The sequence below is a fragment of the Meriones unguiculatus genome, chromosome 15 (genome assembly GCF_030254825.1).
Source record: "Meriones unguiculatus strain TT.TT164.6M chromosome 15, Bangor_MerUng_6.1, whole genome shotgun sequence".
NCBI classification, from domain to species: Eukaryota; Metazoa; Chordata; class Mammalia; order Rodentia; family Muridae; genus Meriones; species Meriones unguiculatus.
The window spans coordinates 37,749,932-37,772,462 of NC_083362.1; the positions used below are offsets into that span (position 1 = coordinate 37,749,932).

Genomic DNA, 22,531 nt, shown 5'->3' on the forward strand with positions numbered 1-22,531 from the left:
GCTGGGGGCCTGCTGTCATGCTGTAATCACTATAATTTATAGCATACCCGCTTCATACCCTTTGCCCCACCAGGGAGCCACCTGAAAGCTAGTCAGCTTGATGCAAGATCAGAATAAAGGAAGAGGAAAGGAAAAAGAATGCTAAACTCCCTTAAAGACTTTCGGCAGTCAGTGTACACTTGAGGGCATCTTTTTGTGTACTGTAACTTTTAAAATGAACACATCTTCAGTTTCTGCTGCTGTGTGCAATTGAAGGGTGGTTACGACATGTATAGAGGCATTTCTCTAGGTTCTTTGGCAGACGTTCAAGAATGATCTCAGTTTTGTTCATTTGTTCATTCACTCCTTCCTTCCTTCCTTCCTTCCTTCCTTCATTCATTCATTCATTCATTACCAAACATTAATTGGGGTCCTACCAAAGGGTCTTAATAAGACAGACTTTTAGATCTTAGGAGGTTGAACATTCCTTAGAGTGAAGTTGGAAAAGTACAGGAAAACGGTAAATACGGATGTGAATAAGATAATGTCTGGCATTCTATCACTTCTGATGTTTAAAATTACCTTCTTCAACTCTGGCTCGTGTCACCTGCACCTTAGCTAGAAAGAGACATTAGATCACTAAGACTATTCAGATCGGAGAAACGGACAGGAAGTGAAAGAGAGACAAAGGGACAGCAGCATCGCAGGTTAGTTAGGCTGCACATCTCTTAGGATGTTTTCCACAGCAAAACATTAAAATAGAACAACTGCAGCACCATTTTGATTAGCTGTCACCTGTTCTACGGGTAGCTGGGAGGGACACATGCATCTTCGCAGGCAAGTGGAACAAAACAGATTTTAATTGATCTGGATCCAAAGGTTGACATTGCCTTCTCCTAGATTCAACACCAGGCAAGTTGTTTTCATATTTCCAGTCACATTATCATAAAACTGATGTTGTCATGAGCTGTCTCAGAGACTCTATCAGAAATAAGTGGAAGACTATGCAGAAAGGGCCTAAGATCATTTCTCTCTTCAAGAGATGAGAGGGATGAGTGCCTGCAGTTTTCTGGTTTATCTCAATTCACAACTGGTAATTTTTTTGTGTATAATACATTATGATAATCCATAAGCTGTAGTAGCAGTTTCTTAAAATTCTCCAAAATGATTATGGTGACCGAGTTAGTAACTTGTCACCTTCTAAAATCACTTGCGCAGAGTGTTAATGAGGCACAGGTTAGGCTGAGCTGGACTGTTTGAATGTCTGCAGGAGGTTGCTTTATTGTTGTTAACCAGGCTGAGAAGATGCAGACAGAATGAATGAAGGCAGCGCCACTTCATGGGTTGGACCTGAACCGTCTAAGAATTAAGAAGGCCAGACTATGCTCAGTGTAGCCAGAAAGCAAGGATCCACTTCTCTCTTTGATCCTGACTGTGGCTGCGACACTGCCAACTGCTTGAGTTTCTGTCCCTGCAAGGATGGACTGTAACCTGTAATTGTAAGGTAAAGAAATCCTTCATATCCTCAGTTACCTTTGTCAGGATATTTTATCACAGCCACAGAAATGAAACCAGGACAGGACAGTTCATTGCATCACTCCCAAGCTCAATGAAGGGCCCTGACTGACACACAGGAAGGTTTTGTTTGTCTATTTAGCTTCCAATTCAGCAATGTTCCTTTGAGTCTGACCACTCTTTAGGTTTGAACTCTTGAGAAATATGGTATTGTAATGGAGCAACTCAACAAAGGATCAAAGAACGGGACATTTAAGGTCAATTCCAGCATGTTAAAGAAAAGATGCCATAGCTCTGTGCAGAGTAGGAAGCAACCAGAACCAGGGAGGAAGCAAGGTAAGAGAACAGAAAAACCTTCGTTTGCAGGAAGCGAAACAGACAAATAAGAATCAAACGTTGCATCTCTGTAATTTCACTGGAGCTCTGACAGAGAAATTTGCAATGATGAAAAGAAGGACGTAAAACAGATGACTGGAAGGGTTTTCTCCTAAACTCCCAGTGGCTTCACATTATCTCTTGCCTTTCTGAAGAAATCTTGGAAAATCTTCCTCACAGAAGTCTTTGGGAACGCAGACCTGAACATTCCTCTTCACACAATGTTTAGTTGCAGGATAAATGGCAAGTATTATAAAGGAAAATGATTTTGTTTCCTAGACCGTGCTTCCATACACCAAATGCAAATCTTAGGTAGTGGCCTCTGTTCAGTGTTCCTTCCACGGTAGCGCTCGCAAGCAGTAGGAATAGAGGCGAGAAGCAGAGAACTACAAGAGTGAAGGGCCTGGCTGAGAAGCGAGATTCTCTGTTTTCAGTGCATTGACAATAAGATCTTTTTCTGATTTTGGTCCGTAGATGGATCAAAATGCCAAATGCCATCTGCCGGTACTACACTTTTCCTAGGAGCTCCCTGATACCTTGCTTTTCTCTTTCCCCTTCAAAGCCTTTTCTTTAGTTACCCAGCTCTTCTGTCTACTGGATGAAAACAGGATTGAGGATGTGGCAAAATGAAATTGCCATCTTTTGTGGTCAGCCGGCACAATGAGCATTTGATCTCCTTCAAGTATTCTCGTGCAGTTTTCCTGAGAAGCATTTACTCGTTCCCACTGAACTGATAATGATGAAGCTTCAATCTCCGCGACCTTCAATCATTTTCTTATTCTGCCAGCTCAATGAATTTCTTCAACTCCATTCCTATCAGCAGGTCTGGCAGGAGTGGAAGAAATTAAAAAAAAAAAAGAAGAAGAAGAAGAAGAACACCACAAAACAGAAAAGAAAACAAGCAAGCAAGCAAGCAAACAAACAAAAAAAAACCCCTCCTTTTGGTGAGGGCTGAAGAGAACTTCACTTCTAGTTGTTTTTTTCAATCTGAAGTTTTTCTCAGACAAAAATTGTATTCATGTCCATGGCAAAGAAAAAAAGGATGTAGAAAAATGACAGAAGTAAGATGAGAGAAAGCTAGTGTATATTCATGCTGGTGTCAGAACAGTGGCAGATGCCCTTTCAAGAAAGCATTTCCTCCCAGCTCCCCAGTGAGCTACAGGCTCGTCGTCCTTTGTCTCTGTTAGATTTTTTACCCAGAGGCTTCAACTCCACCCTGAACAGAAAACTTCTGAAATCTATAGCCTTCCTTGCTACAAAACAACTCAGCTCATGTGATACGTTTCAGAACTGAACCCCTGTCTTCTAGATAGAGTAAGACTAAAGACGCAGTTTACACATAACGCCGAAAGAAGGAATGAACGCTTCTGTCAAGATCCAGTGCCCGAAGAATTCCTTTCAATTACGATTGGAACCGCTGTGTGCCACGGGGAGGCTAAATGCTAAAGCCTGTACTGTTCTCCAAGCGAAAGCCTTTCCCCCAATCCCTGCACGACTGTAATTAAGCAGGAGAGTTAATTTTATGTAAATCATGCATTACTGTAATTGGTCGCAAGCGCACAGTCATGTACATCTTATTTAAAAGTGAAATATACTGTTGCTTTGTGGGTGCTGCGGCAGCTGAGTCTCAGCCCTCTAGGGGGACTTCGGCAGCATCGCTGGCTGTTTACAGGACTCTTTGGTCTGGGAGCTGGATTACAAGTCTTGCTGCTCTGCTTGGCGCTGCCCTGTGAAGGATGGCGCCACCTGCCTCCAGGAAGGCTGCAGACACACAAGCAGGGCTTCTCTCCCCATTTCTCCTTTAACCTCCACTTACAGAACGGCCGTCTCTCTCTTTCTATTCATCTTTTCAAACTCAAACAGTACTTTACAATGGCTTGCTCTGCTTGGCAGTCCTAACCCATATATCCCCAGGCAGGCTGCAGATGGATTTGTCTTCTGGAAGCCAGGACTAGTCTGTTTCCTTTTTTAGCTTGTCTTTTCTAATGCGACTCAGGATTGCTTTATGATCCTAGGATTTTGTTTTCCAAGTGCACGCAGATTAGATACCATCCAGCAGTCTGTGTTTGTGATTGCTACCACTCCTGCACAGCCCTGAGAGAGAAGCTGGCCCTGGGTACAGGGTATTCGCTGCTCTTCTCTTCTCTATCTATACAGTTGGTCTAGGTCTTTGGGACAAGGTTGGCCTGAAGAATATAAAGCATCTAATATACATATTTCAAGGTCGAGATTTGTGAGGAAGGAATTATGCAGAAGATGGAATGTTTACTTTAAATACACTGTCCTCACCAGAGGCCTGTAAATTCATTTTGGGGAGTTGTGCTGTGGCCTCATTCTTGTCCAGCTTGCCAAGCCAGCTATTGTGTCTGCAAGCTCCGGGTGCAGTGGGCTAGCCATTCCAAATTCAGTACGGGAGGCCTCTGGGTGGCCCCATTCTGCTCTTTGTGTTCTGACCACCATCCCACACCCCAGAAGCCCTGCTAAAATGCTTCAGATTCCTTTCTTCATGGAAAATTGGAATAAACTGACTCTTACGTCTCTTTTTAACTGTGCCCTTCCGGCCCCAGTTGTTTGAGATGCTCATCTCTCTCACACTCCTATCACCTCTCATTTCCACCCAGATCTTATCTATCCTTCATGTTGTCATTTTTACTTGGAGGTCCTTTCATGACATGCCATCGGTCTAGAGGATATGGATGTGATCAAATGAAGTAGCTTCTAAAACCATACTTTAGTTATTAAGGAGAGAAGTATGTTCCCTGTTGGCCAAACTGTTTTATCTTCATCTTTGTTCTTATAAACAGACTCCTTAAAATAGGATGTGGCAAAGCCCAATAGTAGAATAAAATGTCTTTATTAGACCAGTTTGTTCAGTGAAATTCAATGTCTTTTTCTCTTAGGGAACTTCAGCTTGGGCAATAAGTGGCAGCTATTTATATATTCATTTATTTAAGTTATATATATAGCTACACTCATATTTGGTGTTATTTTCCCAAGCCTATTTAAGTAATATTTTTTCTGTTTATGGTAATGTATGTGCATGTGTTCTTGTATGTGTGCATGCCTGTGTGTGTGAGGCCAGAGGTCATTCTTGGGTGTTGTAGTACTATGACTCAGGTATTAGACAGGGTCTAGATGACCAGCATTACTTAGGGAATCTGCCTGTCCCTACATCCCTAGCTCTGTCACTACATGGGCATGCTACCATCCCTGGCTCTTCTTACATATCCCCTGGGCACTGACTTCAGGTTCTCAAGCATGTCCAGCAAACATTTTACTGACTGAGTCATTTCCCCAAGCCATCTCTATTTTAATTTAATTTAATTTTATTTTATTCAGTTTTATATTGTGTTCATGTTTGACTATATATCCATAGAAACGATCAGAAATACTCTCTTTTCTCTTGGCCTTGGTCTGATATTTTTGTTTTTGGTTTGGGTTTATCTACATGTTCTTGTCTTAAACATTCATCAAATATAATTTCCTAGTATATTTATTAATAATCTGATATACAGTGATAACAATCTGGGCCATTGTTCCACGCTTTGTGTTCATGAAAAGGTGGACTCATATAAAATACTTCTGTTCTTCTGGTCTAAGCCCATGGAGGAGAACTAAGCTGGACTGTGCAGTGAAGGGCTGTAACAAAGGATGGCTGCTTCCTGCCGTGAAGAAAAGAAAGGTGGTTAGCATTCTGAGAATGAGTGGGAGTCCAGCAAGGGGAAACATCCATGGGGAGGAAGGAAGGGCATGAAGCCATCTCAAAATACATTCCAAAGAATGGGTTTGATGGTGGGGGTTCCCCGTACGGCTTCCTCAGCATGGTTACTGTGCTCCAGCCTAATGTACAACGCATGCCTTTGCTAGGTCACAGAGGCAGGACTGTTTGCCCAGCACACTGGCCTTATTCCTGTCCCTTTGTTATTTCCTCCCACAATAGCCCATTTTTTCTCTGATTAACTCATCTAAGTTTTTGTCCTGTCTGGATTGGATTGGAAAAGTAAAGGCAAATACTGTATTTTTTTAATGCCTCACCTGCTGGAAGATTAGCAATGACAACTAACTGAAAAGTCAAAACTATACAGGATACTCTGGTTAGCCCATTTATCCTTTGTGGAACTCAGTCAAGGTTGTATTCCTAGAGGAGCTGCACATCTTCCTGATGCTGATTTCAAAGGGCCATCTACAGTCTGATTTATGTGCTGGTTATAAAACTAATCCCATTACTTCATATAACCCTTCATCCTTCCTCTATCTTTTATGGGCACTTCCTGTGGATGCTCATATAGAGATATCAATTAATTCAATGAAGAAGCTTTCATTATTGATATCCAGATGATTAATTATGTAAGTGGATGTCTGCTGTAATTGAGGAAGAGCGGTCTACACAGGTGCAGCCTGACTTGGCGAGGGAAACAGCATCCGAGGACAAACATTAGCGGAGTCTAATGTGACTTTGAGATAAGCTTCGTCATAGCTCAATAGTCTGCGCTGGCTTCTCCTTGACCATCTACTCAAAGAGACTGTGGTACTGCAGAGGCACCCCGAAACTGACCATCTTACATCTGAGGGCATAAGGAATTCACTGCTATGTGCATTATCAGGACTTTAAAGGAAAAAAATGATGCCCCTTTTCAGACATGATACTAATGGATGAATTTAGGGGGAATTAATTAGATGAATTGTTTTTGACATTTTACCTCTATATTGCCATCATTTCCCAGAACACAAACCAGCTTTCTTGTCTCCAAAGATACAAGAAGTGTTTTTCTGAGTGACTGTGATAGCTGGACTCCACATAACTCTGATCATATGATTCCCATCATGCGTCACTCTGCTGATAAAATATGGCTTATTATAATTATTTACTGTTACCATAAGTATTATAGCTCTACAAAGTATTTCCATATATTTCCAGTTTTTACTTTGTGCATGCCAGCGTTCCAAGCCCTAACATTGATTTCTGTTTTATTTCTCATAGTAGTCACATCGTGTGCGGGAAGATGCTACTTTCTCCATTTCAAATAGGAGGCATGTGGGCAAACTGCCCAAGGTTAAGTAGGTAGTGAAGTAGACCTTAAGTTGAGACCCACATCTGCCTCAGAATTCTCAATATTATACTATCTTTGATGTCCTACTAATCATGATGGCACCCTGAAATATTTCATTCTAATTTTTAGTTCTTTGAACAGAACATAAAACTTTTCAATTTTATGATTTGACAAATCCTTATCTATCACCTTTACCTCCTCTGAAAGTAGAGACCTGTTCCTACCCCTTGATACACCACAGGCCAAGTAAAGTAGCAGGCATAGTAATAAATGTTTGTAGACTATCCATAAAACATTAGCAAGCCTTGTATCTTTAGATTCACTTTGCTTTCAGCCTTCGAGAAAGACTGACTTGCATGAATAAATGTGGCACAAGAAAGGAAATCCCACAACAGAATCAAGAGACTGGTAGGGTAACAGAGGCTTCCGTGAGAATCTGTTACTTCCTCTGAGCATTGTAAAGACAAGGTTGTGAGGATGGCATCGGGAGTCCAAAACTGCGGAAATGAGACACCAGGACGTGTGTGGAGAGCGAAGCCATTCTGTGTATGTTATTGTGAAAAGGCATAAAGGACCATCAGGACTCCCTTGAACCTAGAACTGGCTGATAGCATCGTCTCTGCTACCTCCAGTGTCATCTTTCATTTACCTCTCAAACTCCTCTTGGGTCTATGAGAATTCTAATGCAGGGAGCAGGATGGGTTGATAGTTTCTTTCAGGTGGAGATTTAGTTTCTTCAGATACTTTTCATGATCACCTCATAGCATAGCACGGGGCTGGTAAGTGGTGACCCTTGGTAAATATATAATGTGTTATAAATGTATATTGAATAAGTGAAGTATTTAGGTGTTTACTTAAAAGCAATTTGAATTTATGTTTACAGCAAACAACCCCAATAGTTAATGTCTTTGATAACAATAATAAAAATATAGTGCCTTTTTCTGAACATGCACAAGCTTAACCTTAAGATGACCAAGCCATCTATAGATGACAGAATTTGATTCTAAGATGTGAAATGATCTGCTCAGGTCTCCACAGTAAAACTGTTGGCAAAGGAGGAACTGAACAAGGTAGGGAATATAGTTCTTACATTGTTCTGTATATTGGGCTGGTCAGGTGATCCTGCTTTACTAGCCATGTGAACTCCACACCTCAACAGGTCTATTGACAAAGTGGGGCCTAGGTTAAGAAGAAATGATGGAGACATCAGGGGTATGTGGAAATTGTGTCACAAGACAAACAGAAGAGATAATTAAAAATGTTTGCTGGGAGAAGAAAATAACTGTAGAAGCCAGGAGTGAATGTGAAAATATGATTTCTGTCTTTACATTTTAAATACACACGATTGTTTCTTTGCCTTAGAGAGAAACAATAGGAGTCAAGGTGAGAAAAACTGCAGAGAAGTGAGTTATAAATCAGTATGGAGAAGAATTGTTGAGCTAACTAGAATGGTACAAGCAGGAAATTGCACATGATGAGAGACGTGTTAACAGAGGCCAGATGATTCTGTCTGTGCTGGATTGTGAGTGCCTGTGCATTGGACACCACGTTTTGTTTGCATTTCTCTAGGGACTATAATAGCACCTAGCATACAGCAAATGCTCACTTAGGACTCATTATACAAGCTTTAAAAGTAGTTCTTTCATGGGTAGGACAGCATGGATGTGGGTAGAATGGTATAGAGAATTAACTTAACAATTAGGTTTATGATCTTTGATGAAAATTTACATATAGTGCTACATAAACTTGTAACAAACTCAGCCATGTCATATCTTTGTAAGCAAAGGTCAGGAGACTTGTCTCTTTATACCTATACCTCACTGGAATAGCACATTTTCCCTCTTCTTTTGGAAGAAGGAAGGGCTTATTTGCTGCAGCTATATAAGAAATATTAGGGCTTCATACTTCTCTGTGCTTGTTACACAAATTAAAGTCCACACAGATTACCAGGGATTTGTCATACATAGTTATCAAGAGGGTGAGTCAGAGGAACACTTGAGTGATGCTATGTCAATAAAGTCACACTTTTCAAATTTATGAATTTAGAAAAACACATTTTTAGAAGTCCTAAGTCTTATGTAGATTGTCACCTTTATTATATATTAACAAATGCCTTAAATTTCACTTCAAACCCTTATTTTTCATAGAATATTTTATATCCAGAACACTTTCATTTGATATGTTTTTTGTTTGTTTGTTTGTTTTCTAACAAAGGAGGGGATGCCATTTCTTTTAGTCCATGAAGAAGTCATTTGAGGAAGACAAAGAAAGCTTTATTTAAATCATCCATATGTGCCACAGGAACTACTCAAAGGTAAATGATAATAAGGAAATTATTTAATTTGATATTTCATTTTATTCTTGAGAATTTTCACAGTTGACTTTCCCCAGCTAGCGACTGTTCATACCTGTCTGCTTATGTATGACAGGGCTGCCAAAAGCTCTCAGGAAGGTCCCTTAGAGTCTCAGGAATTTTGTTTCTTATGTAAATATGTTTAAAACATATTTCTCCATTGACATGAAACATTGTCTTTTTGTCTTTCGATGTCAAATAACAGTTCTCTTTGGGCTGTAAAGCTGCTCATGGGGGCATTTGTTTGTTAGTCTAACTTCTTTTCCTATAAGATATAAACACAGCAAGGGTCTTCTGAGACACTACGGTTTGGGTTCATACTTAATGACACAGTTACAATCTTCTCCTAGCTGCTATTTCTACTTGCAATAAACAGAACAGGTCTGACCACTGTTTATATACCTAATGAATACCTTACTTGGAACCCTGAGGGTAGATTTAACTGAGTGAGTTATGCTGCTTCCCAGGAATGACAAGTACCTTCTTCACATTATATTTTGAGTCATAAAACACTCTCCCTCCCTTCCCCTCTTTTAATTTATATGCCAGAGATTTTTCTGTTCTGGGAATGAAAGTGAAAGACAAGGAAGAAAGTAGATGAAGCAGAGATGATTCAAGGATATGACATATTTTATACTTTCTCAATAAAGTAAATTATTTTTTTTTCTTTTCCAATAACCATCATTTCCCTTGATCTTGGAATCACTCAAAACCTAGCTACAGAGTCCTGTGCAAACTAATGTGTTGTCTGAAGATGCACAGAAGGATGAAATAGTACTGTCTGCACAGCCCATGCTAGTTGGACTGTGCTTACAGATACGAATTACTGCAAATTTAGGAATGCCATTTTATTCTCATCACTGAGTATTTATTATATATAACAAATACATGGGAAAGAAAAAACTATATTGTGTGATATAAATAGTTTATTTACATTACAGAAAAAAACATCAAGACAATGTATACTATTTCAAATATATCCATACATAATCAAATATAGCTGTAGTACATGTTTTCATTGGTGTAGATTACCACAAACGCAAGGCAACATGTGTAGATCTCGTCTTATTCTTTTGTCTCTAATACTGTACTGTGTAGTCCAAGCTGTCGGTTGTCCGGCCACTGGGAAACATGCTCCCTCTAGATTAACCTTGTGGACGCTCTTGTTGTGTTGTCTGAACTGTAGTGCCCTGTATTTTGCTTCTGTCTGTGAATTCTGTTGCTTCTGGGGCATTTCCTAGAAGGTTGGAAAGTTTACAGATCTTAGTCTAATGCGATTATCTAAAGTTTGCTCCTACAGTCAAAGAGTGAAGCTCTAGATGAAGCAAATTACTAAAGTATTTCAGAGCAGAAAACTGATTACCAGTAGAAGGTTGGATTGCTTGTATACATTATTGTTATTATTATTATTATTAGCTTCTCCTTGCAGTTGTCTTTGGGATTCTGTTGAGAACTGAAGAACAGAAGAGGTTGAAGAGAAGCACTTTTACCTTGCCCTTTACTGTTCATTCCTTATGTCTGCTCATTATATTGTGCAATAAACAGACTCAGCACAATGCAAACAAGCCAGTCACAAGCTTATTACAGCTCACTTTAAAGGTCTTCAACAATTTTATATCTAAATGTCTTAATGATGAGTGCTATATCAACATTTCAATGCTGAAGTTAAGATTCTATCACAGAACAAACCAACTGATCATATCCAAATGTAAGTGCAAAAGAATATTGCTTTGTTTTATTTTAATATCATTGTTTTGCATTAATTTTATAAAACTAGAGACAGAAATTGGCACCAATTATGGTGCTTCTATGAAAATCTAGTATTCAGTCATATTATCTGAAAATGTCTGATGTAATCTTTTTATCATAATAAGAGATTTCTTTGATAATGCAAGCAAGAACAATATTAAGGTAACATAAATTGTATTACAACTAAGGTGGTACAGTAAAAAAATATGTCTATGGACATACATACACATGCCCACATACACAGAGTAGGTATGGGCACATTTTTGTGCAGTTGCTGTGGCCGATATATCTGTCAAAACAAACATATATCTATAAAGTCACATTCTTAGCAAGGGAGAGTTGGAGGTCAAAAGATGAAAATCCAAATTTTTAATGGGATAACTTTTCATTTTGGAGCATGTCCCCAGGTATTAATATTTTATGAGATATTGCTCATGAGGCAGGTTCTTGGATAGACAGAAAAAAAAGAAGAAACAAATTCAGGTAGAAATGGATAGAACAGAAGAGAAAGGAAAGAAAGTTAGAATAGAGAAAAGAGCTGGTGAGACCAACAGTAAGAGAAAATTGAAGAGAATGAGGAATCTATGCTAGGAATAATTCTGTAAATTGTCCAGCATCTGGGTATTTTGGATCTCAACAAATAAAGGCTTTCCAGCTCACCAAGAAAGCAGGGTGTCTTGGAGGTCAGAGGTGGGCCTACGTGAGGAGTCTGGTTTGTAAGCACACTGTTTTTGAATGAATACATGAAGCGAATCTTCCCTGGATACTGGCATAGTGCATAGATTAATGTTTTTCCTGGACAGTGTTTTGAAAGTTCACCTGTACAAGGGGGATATTTATATAATGCATCATGTCAATGCTAACACGTTTGTTGAGCCATTTCTCTTCCCCTAAAGCAGATAATCAGTTTTGTTTAGTTTAACATAAAAAGTAAAAGAAAAAAAAAGCCATGCACCTTGAAAATAGAGCAGACATAACTAACTCAAACTGGGAGCTTAGCACAGGTAGTCAGTGGCAGAAGAGCACACAAAGTCATAAGCAGGTAGGAGCAGAGGAGCCGGTTAAAGGCATAGCTACGTCAGTAGACAGACTGGACACCATTTTGGCTTCATTACTCAGCTGTGTGATCTCAATATTTGGTAAAACCTCCTATTTCAGGATCCCCACCATGAAAGTGAGGATAACTGCTATTTTTTCTGTAATGTTATAAAGCATGTATAGATGTGTCTGTGCATTCAAGCAAGTGAATATATAAAGATATGACACAATTATAACAAACATACAATTGCCGGTAAAATAGTCTATTTTCTAAATTATATATGGGAATAAAATGTGGTTAATAATTTATTTGAAGGCATGGTCTGAAGTACTGAAATTTTGGCTTTGACTATATGGAACACTAATCAAGTTGTTTTTTTATCAATATGAATATGAATTTTATTTTTCTATTTGCCCTTAGAGAAGTATGGTACAATTTTCTGTGTCTTAGAATCTTCTCTGTCTTTCCTTTTTCATGCTCAGTATTTTTGGTTTACAAATTGTTTTTAAGTTCCCTGTATTTATTTTCATATAATCCATTGGCTCGCTCAGCATCTAAACATGAGTTGACGGACTCCACTTGGCTTGGGGCAGCACAAGCTCCAACGCCTGTGGGCCAGGTGAGGATGTACGAGTCACAGTTTGTCTTTTTCAAGAGCAGATCTTGTCTTTAAAGAAGATGGTGTAATACAGATATCAGGAGACATTACAGTCTTTGTGTTTTAATTTCATAATTCTTATTTTCTATATTTTTTTTTTGAAATAAAAATCTAGGGGGAAAGTCTCTGGTTTACTGTAGAGCTATATAAATGTATGAAAGTTCAAATGTCTTATGGCTTTGATAAAAACCTAGAGCTTCTTTTCAATTTTTAAAAAGAGAGCTAATCCAATTTCTTTAGAAAAGGATCTGTGTTGGATTTTTGCCTGTCACAGGCATGAATGATCCATTGCATTCAGAGTCTGGTTACTGTCTAGCATGTGCTTACACATTCAAGAGGTCAAACGAGGCTTTGCTCCTCTCCTCAATCTGACACCACTCTGGAGTCATGGTTTGATTTCCTGTTGAAACTGGAAACTCTGTTCTCTTTCTGTCTGATCCCTGCTCAAGTAAAGATTACCTTTTTTTTGGGGGGGGGGCTGGAAATTTGCAATTAAGGTGTGATTTTTATTGCCTGTTTTGGAAATACATGAAGGGTTTTCATTTACTACAGAACAATTTTTGCCATTGCACTTAAAATACTGTGATGAGCACTTACCGTCTTAAAGTTAAAAAGTGTTGTTGATGCCAAGTGTGCTAACACTGGTGGTATCTGAAAGTTCTACTTGGAAATTTAAGTGTTACTAATAAGAGCTAGAGTTTGAGCACATTTTTAGACATTATATATTAGAAGTTATCTGTTATCTGTTATCACATTTGGAGTAGTGATTTCAGCAGGTAAAGATACACTGGTTCATAGAATAAAAACTGGCTGTTTACAGATAAAGGGAGAAAAAAAAAGTGTTTTAACAGAGGTTGACATATGAAAGAGAGGAAGATAATCTTATGGCATAAATAATTAGGAAAACCCATGCTTTTCCACTTGGCTATTCACAGGTTCTCATGATGTGGAGCTAGGACTCATAGCCAGTCCACCAAAAGACTCAGTCAGAGGGAGTACCAGCTGCCCTTGGCTTGGGTGGTCCCCAAGTCCAGTTACTGACCTTGTGATGCAGAGAACCACCACACAGATGACAGCAATCTGAATTGTTCCAATCACAGCTGCAATCAAGACATACTGGAATCGGACAGGACCAGGGACCACATAGAGAACACTGTAGTCTTTCTTCTCACAGTGTTGACCAGTATAACCCGCATCACATCTGGAAGAAGGACAACAGCTGGTCACTTGTAACCCAGAACATTTTTACTTTGTTTCTTTAACCTAAAGTAACGTGTTTACTTATTCCTTAATAACACAGGGTAAAAAAAAAGTTTGTTATGTTTTAGACATTTTCTTTAAGAATTTTCCATTGTTCGAGAAGTGCTGAAATATATTAGAATGAAGGATACCACAAAAGAAATTCCTTAAATTTGCTGGCCATAAAGTCATTAGTTTTAAAGAGAGATTTTTTTTTTCAGAAAAATTATGGTACAGGTAATACAAGTGTACAAACCAAGCTACTGTGTGAGCCTGTTTGGAGAATAAATTCTGTTCCCCACTCAATCAACCTCCCATCCAAAAATTCAGAGCATATTGAAATGAGCTTTGATATGAAAATTTATGAAACTGGATCAATATGTTGCTGCTTTGTGGAAAGCTCCTAATACTTGACTTTGCAGCTCTTGTCACTACATCCTGAGGAGTTTCCTGTGGGCATCCACAGGGTTTAATTTAACTGCTGAGGAGGGAGCAACAGAGCTCTCTCTGTGTCATTTTCACTCTGCCTGTTGAAAAAAATAGTCAGGTACCAGTGTATTCTGTGAGAGGAAGCGGGTAGAGAAGACAGCTGTAGATAAAAGGACAGAGAAGCAGACATAATGCTGTTTCTACATATTTCTATATCATAATCAATTTATCATATGCCAGTTGTATATTAATTTAAATATATATACATTTTCATTTTGATTTGCCAACACTGCATGTTCTAGACATGAAAACTTAGCAGATACTTATAAACTAAAGCCAGACAAGCAATTTCTTTGTGTTTCTACTGAGTTTGAAACTTGAGGTATGGCCAATCATCTCATGACAGCAAACTCTACAGAGAAGAGAGGAGTTCCCAGCAGAGCCATGGCTGCAAAATGGCATAGATCTGGAGAATTTAGGCAATGATAACCTCTGCAAAGCAGCATTCGTGGACTTGGGAGAAGTGTCAAGCACAGCTCTGCGTTCAGACTAAAGAATGGTGGATAAAAGTGCTGTGCTACCGTTAGTGCACAAGGTGTGCACATCTTCTGGTTACTCTGTGTGTGTGTGTGTGTGTGTGTGTGTGTGTGTGTGTGTGTGCTTGCACATGCATGTGAATGTGTGTAGGAGAGACAGGCATTCGATGCCACTCCTTCAGTTAAGCAGAGTGCAAACCAATCTTCCACCAACACTTCAAGGCTAGTGTCTACATTTTTACTTTATGCTCCTTAAAAGTTTAAGAAAGAAAATGTTACCTGCAAGATGGCTCCTGCATGTTGATGGAGTGTTCACACTTCCCGTGCATACAGAAGCCGTTGTAATGTTCCGGACAAGGGATGTGGTGTTCTCTGGCACTTTCTTCTAATTTGTTAGCATTTTCTGTGGAAACAGATAAAAGCAAGCACTCCCTGTAAATACCTTCTCGCTGGGTAAGATCAACCACTGCATTAACAAGCAAAGTTACAGCAGGAAAAGCTATTTAAAAGGGCAGGAACTGAGAGGCCATGCTTCAGAAGAAAGACAGACATCCTTACAATTATGCTTAGAGATGAAACTCCAAAATTACCCAGTGCTTTTCATGCTTTTATGCAATTTCTACATCTTTAACAGCCACTGATGTGCCCAGGAGTTGTCAGACAGCTTTAATTTTGCTTGCATAGAGACTGTACCTTGATTATAAAATAATCCAAAAAGAAATCATATATATATATATATGATTTCTTTTTGGATTATTTTATAATTCAATATTGAATTTCAAAGTCCAGCATAACGTCTCTGAGAGCAATTTACTGAAATACTTTGAGACTTTCTCAACATGAGGGTTTAAAAGTTAAAAGATGGCTGTATTAATTGTTAAACATTTTCCAAATCACCTGCAAATTTCAACAAGTACATTCTGTCACATGGTTTTATAATGTACTGTGAGTATGAGGGTTTTTGTTGCTGTATTTTTTATTTTTTCTAGCATCCATACATTTTTTTTAAAATTGCCACAATGACACAACTGAAAAAGTAAAGATTGTCTTAGGATCACTTATATGGATAGCCACAGAGTACATGCTGAATGCTCTCAGTTTGTTTTAATGCATACAATCAGCCCATGTTAGGAATGATTTGTGAAATTTAAACTTAAGGAAAATAAAACACCTTATATTCTAAAATGAACCACTTCTGCTGTAATTAGCAGGTTTTGTTTTTCTAATGTTTTTATAAAAACTTGTGTCTTCAGGCTTCTGTTTGCTCAGACATGTTGACTTCACATTTTTAATACCATCTCCAAGCAAGAGGTCGCTCAATTCTTTTTATAGCTATGAAGGTCTGGGCTGGAGAGATAGCTCAGGGGCTTACATCATCAATGTAAAAAGCTAGGAGTGGCCAGGTGTGTGTCTGTAGTGCTTGTGCTGTCAGGGTGGGGTGGAGACATAGGATTGCTAGGGCTCATAGGCTGCCCCTTCTACTCTATGTTCAATGAGAGACTCTGACTCAAAGAAATAAGGCAGACAGTGATAGAATAGGATGCATAATATTCCCTTCTGTAAGACACAGACACAGACAAACACACAGACACACAGACACACACACACACAGATTTTGTTTTTATTGTCTCTTCTGAAATCTGATATCTATGAAGATTCCTGCCTAGATAATGATAAAGATAACTTTATCAACCTCAATCTGAAGGTGTTTTTCAATCTACAAGTCTTCGTCAGCACCATCGTGACTGGTCAGCAGTAATGAAAGATTGCAAGTTAATTGCTGTTTTTATGGAATGGATTACTTCTTATTATCTCTACACAGGGGCACTGTGTTTTATTATAGTGTATCCTTATAATTTTCACTGGCAGTCATGGATGATGAGCATATTCATCAGGAGAAGGATGTGCCTTTGCCATTCATGAATTAGATGGATGTATTATTTATATTTAGGCAGAGCTGTAAAATATCTTTCTATACATTTTAACATCTAGATGCCATCTGCAAATCATTACAGTTTGAAGCAAACTGTTAAAATATTTAGTGCTTTCTTTTGTAGGGATATTTATGTATATTGCTCTGATGGGTAGTATTTCAACTTTTATCCCTAAATTTATAAGGTATATACTGTAGTGATGGCAGAGAGATGGCAGGTGACCGTGCAGCCTTTCATTTGTTTTATGTCTGTGTCAATATCGCTGTGGTGTGGTCGGTGATCTTTTGCAAAAAGATATTTCTACCTTGAAAATTTTCATTAAAGTCCATGAACTATTTCCATAGAAGAGACTGTGTGGATATGTGGACTGTTTTGGTTTTTCCCATAGGTATTGTATACATCTTTTTTTTGTAGCAAATTACATCCATAGTAAGGACACACAAGAAAAAGTACATAGCATTGAGTAAAATCTGAACAAAATGTGATCAGCAATAGTATTTAGATGTACCTTGTAATGATCTTGTTATTCAAGAATCCATGGAGAAAAGGGGACCTATTTTGTGCTGGGTCCAGGTGGCAGCAGCTGCAGTAGCCAGCCTATGTACTCGCTCTTTAAAGAGGATTTTTGAAGCAGTGGGGGTTTCAGGCCCACTGCTCATGAAATGAGCCAGCACTGATTTCCACTCTTATTTCTGTATCTTCTTCACATAACAAACTATTCAACACTTCTCTTTAGTGTTCGTTAGTAACACCTCAGCGCTCTGCACACCTGTGTGTGGGGAGCTTCTCTCTGACTTCCCTGCGTCCCAGCTACACATGGCCTTTTCTGTCAGACTCTCTCTCAGCTTATTAAAGGGCTGGTTTTCTTTCTGTTAACAGTAGAAGAAAACCATGTATTTTCAAAACTCAAACCCCATTCTCAAGGATATTGTACCTCACCCCAAAACTGACAGTTTCTGTGTTCGAATAATGTCCACAATCATCAGCTGAAGTCCAAGTGCTAAATGGGAGCTTGTTTGAATGAAGGTATTGCCTTGGTGTGCAAAGAGCTAGATTTCCCCTGTTTTCTGTCTAAGCAGAATGATAACGTGGGAAGGGAGTAGTCTCCATCATATAAATCTGCTAATTAGTTTATGCCAGTCCCTGTGAGCTTAGAGTGCTCTGTTTTGCTGCTCATGTGATACTGTCAAATAAGAAAGTAGAGAACTGGAAAATAAATGAGTAGACGAAATGCTCCCTGGGCAAGAAAATGAGGAGTCATCAATATATGTCAACAAATTTATAGTCAATCCCACCAAGTAAAGCCCTTGATTGAAAACCCGAATATACATCCACTTCTGGTGATGCAATAGGCTTTAGAGATGAGATTTAAGCATATTGAGACCAGCAGAAACACAAACATCTACTATCTCAAACAAATGTACGTATGAGTCATGGTAAACGTTTGTGAGCCTGAAGTTTGTGTACACTGGATATTCAAGCAACAGTAAAGCATTTGAGGATTTGAAATTATATAAATACACTTTGGGAGTATGCGTCTTTCTACTAGTGGCTGACAGCTTTAGAATTGAGTTCTCTGCTTTCCATTTTAAAAGCATAAGTATTATACTCTCTCTCCTAATAAGGCTGTGACTCTGGTGCAAACACTTCATGTCTCTGTTAAAAATCTGCATCCAATTTCTGCATAAATGTTTCCACATGGTTTCTTCAGAAAGAGGACTTGACTTTCTAAAAGGTGGCCTCTGGTACACCTTGAGTTATCTGGAGCGGAGCTAATGCACCCACAAACCCATTGCTAGTCAGCAGTTGAGAAGAAATGCTGAGGAGGGCTGTTCTTTAGCACAGTTACACATACTGGTGTTTGCAGGGCAAGACAGACAATGCAAACCAAAAAGACAGGGAGAATGGCCCAGGGACAGCCATGTCTTATTTCAGGTCACCCTGAGGTGGGTAGAAGGGGAACAGAGTCAAGCTGAGTGGTACAGACTCAAGTCAATGCTGTTCAGAGTGGGGTGTGTTTGTGTATTCTTTTTGTTCCATGCTCTTCTCCAGCACAAACTGGAAATACATATTTGGATAACTCATCTGTTAAAGCAAGATATTATTGTTCAAGGCAGAAATACTACACTGTGAAATCTGACTAAAAACACCCATGTTTCTGAAGAACGAATGCCCTTCTATGGGTAAGGACTAGAGACTGGCCAAGGAGATGTTGAAAATCAAGTCCTGCCACCTGCTCACAGGCTCTCCAGGGTTGTTTGTCCTGAAAAAGTAACTTGAAACAGAAAACTAAGAGTCCCAATTACAGAGACAGGAATGGCACACTGTTCATGTATGATGCTGTTAAACATTTGTTAGCCAATCTGTTTCTCTTGTTCTGATGCTCTGCTCTGTTCTTTTGACATCTATGCAACCTCCAAAGAAGAAGCAGCTCTGAAAGTACAGACTGAAAATATAATCTACCAGATAGTTACATATCTTGTTTGAATTAAGTGGCACAGAATTTCTGGTTGGTTTCCTTTGGGAGTGTACAACTCCTCTTCTTTAGTTCACTAGCTGTGGGCATTGTAAGATCAAATTTGAATGGGCCAAATATCTATCTTAAAAAATGGAAGATCAGTCATTGTGTAATAGTTTGGGATCCCTTTGGGGAGATAAAAATGCATAAATGACCAGATGATATTTTAAGTACTATTCCACTGTTGGGTAATTTTATGTCAATTTGACATAAGTTAGCATCATCTGACAGAAGGGAACCCCAACTGAGATAATGTATCCATAAGATCCAATAAATAATTATTGGTTGATGGGGGAAGACCCAGCCCATGGTGGTGATGCCATCTCTGGGCAGGTGGTCCTAGTTCTATGAGAAAGCAGGCTGAGCATGCCATAGAAAGCAAGCCAGTAAGCAGCACCCCTCCTGGGCCTCTGCTCCTGCCTTCACATTCCTGCCCTATTTGAGTTCCTGCCCTGGCTTTCCACAGTGATGGACTATCACCTGGAAACGTAAACTGAATTAAACCCTTTTTTTCCCAAGTTGTTATGGTCATGTGTGTGTTTCACCACAGCAATAGGAACGTTAGCTAGGGCCCCCCTTGCTTTGATCAGGCTTTTCTTTCAAACAAATCAAATATGTGGGCCAATCAGTTCCTAAAAGGGAACTGATTTTGTGCAGGTGATTTAGAATAAGTTGGAAAGGTCCTCAGGACGAGAGAGCATCATGAACTTAGTGCCTGTTAAAGCATCTTACAGGGAGGCAGACCCCGCTCACTATGGTATTCTACGGCTGTTTCTTTGACTGTGAGTACGTGAAAGCAGTGAGCCTCTGGAGGTATAAAGACAGAGCTGCACTGCCTTTGCCAGAGGCTAAAGCATGCTGCTATTATATGCTGGGCTATATTACTTCATTCTTCTTGATTCTTTGAACTCTTAAAATAATTTCTTTATTTTTATTTTTTTGCTAGTATGTAAGGTTTTTTTGTTTGTTTGGTTTGGTTTGTTTTTTTGAGGTAGGGTTTCTCCATGTAGCTATCTATGGCTGTCCTGGAACTCTGTAGATCAAGCTGGCCTTGAACTCACAGAGAAACTCCTGCCTCCACCTCCCAAGTGCTGGGATTAAAGGCTTCCGCAACCACCACCTGATGCTAGTATGTACTTATAATGAATTACTAACCAATGGTTACCTTTATTGTAAATATTATTTTTATATCTTAAGAGAAAGACAGGACTAAATAGAGAGATTAAGTTGAATATATTAAACAAAGGAAATCATTTTTTTTTATCTTAGTTATGGGGACATCATACTTTGAAAAGAAGCGTATAAAGTGTCTTAAATTTTGGGTAGGCCATAATTCAGCTATGTCACAGGGTGATGTTTTCTATGCATTACCTTCTTTTAGGGAGCAATATATTTTGTGGATTTAAATTCAACTTGTGGCAACATTGTTTAATATCACATATTACCTTGAAAAGAACATACATGTGAATAACTCAGAGCAGGTAATTATCTTTTACCCTGTCTCTTCCTGTAGCTCATGAAGTGAACCTCGCTTTCATAGAAGATCAAACGTATCTGTGTTGAGCGTATGTAGTATCATCATTTTTATTTAGTGATGTATGGAGACTCTCACACACAGAAGTACTCATATTCTTGTGCCTATTATGAAACTTTGTTTTATTCTTTTCCTACTTACTACCTTATCTCCAAAGCAATTTGAAAATAATTTTATTTAACTAAGTAGAAAAGAAAAACACCTAACTGTTCATTGTATTTACATTATGTCTGAGACAGAAATAAATTACGAATCTGAAGCTAAGCTACGATTATTCCTATTGTTGATTAGAGTTAGTTTTGGAGAAGATTTTCAATTCTTATGATTTCCTCTCCTTATCTTATCAGGATAAACACATGAGGTGGCAGGAAGCCGCATATCTAGTTTGAATTGTTACTGAAGTTTTTAGGTCAGAAAGGCGTTCCCTCTGCATGAATTCTGAATACAATAAATGTGATGCCAGTTCTTGCAGTATAACAGATTCCACACTAGGCTCCCCTGCTGTCATAATTTCTTTAAGGCTCAGATGAGTAGCTGAGAACAACCTCTCCTTTTCTAAGCCCTAGGACAGAGACTCAAATAAGAATGCTAGCTAAAAGTCACAGTTGTGCATACAAAATAGAGTCAACTACACAATCAACTCTCAGTCAAAAGGACCTACTTGTAGCATTTATTTATCTCTGTGAATGATTTAGAAAAACAAAACAGAACAAAACAAAAACTCTTCAAAACAGTAACCAGTCCTCAAAGACCTACACATTCAACATTTTCCCCTGAGAGTTGAGAAGATGCCCCACCCCCACCCCAAAGCATAACTGAAACTGCTTTGTGGCAAATATCATGTGGAGTGAGGTGTGTTGCTGCAGAGGAAATGAGGTCTCCTCCCACGACTGTTAGTCTCCTTCATGAAAAAATTTAAGAATTGACTCAGAAGGAAGCTGGAAGACAATTTTATTAGCATTTAAGAGAAAAATCACAGGGTCAAGTAAGTGCATGAAGACTGGAGATGGAGAAGAGGAAGAGAGAATATCCTTTGAGTTAGGCATGGAGGTTTGACAAGCAGCCACATGGCAAAAGGAGGTAGCTCCCTTTTGAAAGAGTGGAAGGGTCCAAAGTACCAAAACAAAGAGTACTTTGCATCTGACCAGCAAGCAAAGGAAAGAGACAGGGGAAAGAAAAAAGAAGAAAAGATATGTGTTCTTGAGTCAGTTTCAGAGAAACTTCAGAGAAGTTTCAGAGAAGTTACAGGGCTTCTTGGTGGGTTTATAGTGACTGCACAGACAGCAAGGTTTCTAGGAAGAAAAATTACATCTCATAAAAAGAATAATCATTCTTCCTTTCCCAACTTTTTAGTGTAACTTGAGGTGAAATAATCTACTTGGCCATGGGACTCAGGCTTGGCTACATTAAATCTAAAGTTTGGATAGCTTTAAATGTTAGGTTCCTAAGAGCCAGAGGTAGATCTCATTCTTTTGACCAAAAGAAAATAACTTGCTCTTAATTTGCCTCGACAGAGCCCCATTCAAGACTACATTTAGATGTGCGAATTTGCTACTTGGGCTGTGAAGAAAGCTAGGAGCAGATTAATTAGGAATGTAAAGATTTGTTTCTTGTTCTAAAAT

General features: G+C 38.9%; 1 protein-coding gene and 1 long non-coding RNA gene across 4 annotated transcripts in view; one reads left to right on the forward strand and one right to left on the reverse strand.

Moving 5' to 3' along the window:
• Positions 1–232: 232 nt before the first annotated feature.
• LOC132648058 (uncharacterized) lies at positions 233–13,931 on the forward strand. 3 transcript variants are annotated; one of them, XR_009586428.1, is made up of 3 exons: positions 233–1,483; positions 9,135–9,234; positions 13,655–13,931. It is a non-coding gene; the product is annotated as an uncharacterized LOC132648058 (long non-coding RNA). The 3 variants fall into 3 exon arrangements; XR_009586427.1 differs by lacking the exon at positions 13,655–13,931 and adding an exon at positions 10,690–10,790; XR_009586426.1 differs by lacking the exons at positions 233–1,483; positions 9,135–9,234 and adding an exon at positions 10,804–10,981.
• Positions 10,107–22,531, reverse strand: part of Tmeff2 (transmembrane protein with EGF like and two follistatin like domains 2) — a 261,295-nt gene continuing 248,870 nt past the window's right edge. Inside the window, exons 8-10 of the mRNA XM_021631291.2 lie at positions 15,203–15,326; positions 13,762–13,920; positions 10,107–10,510 (exon numbers count right to left, since the gene is read on the reverse strand). Of these exons, the coding sequence (XP_021486966.1) occupies positions 10,414–10,510; positions 13,762–13,920; positions 15,203–15,326 (380 nt within the window). The 3' untranslated portion in view covers positions 10,107–10,413. The remainder of the gene's footprint in view (positions 10,511–13,761; positions 13,921–15,202; positions 15,327–22,531) is intronic.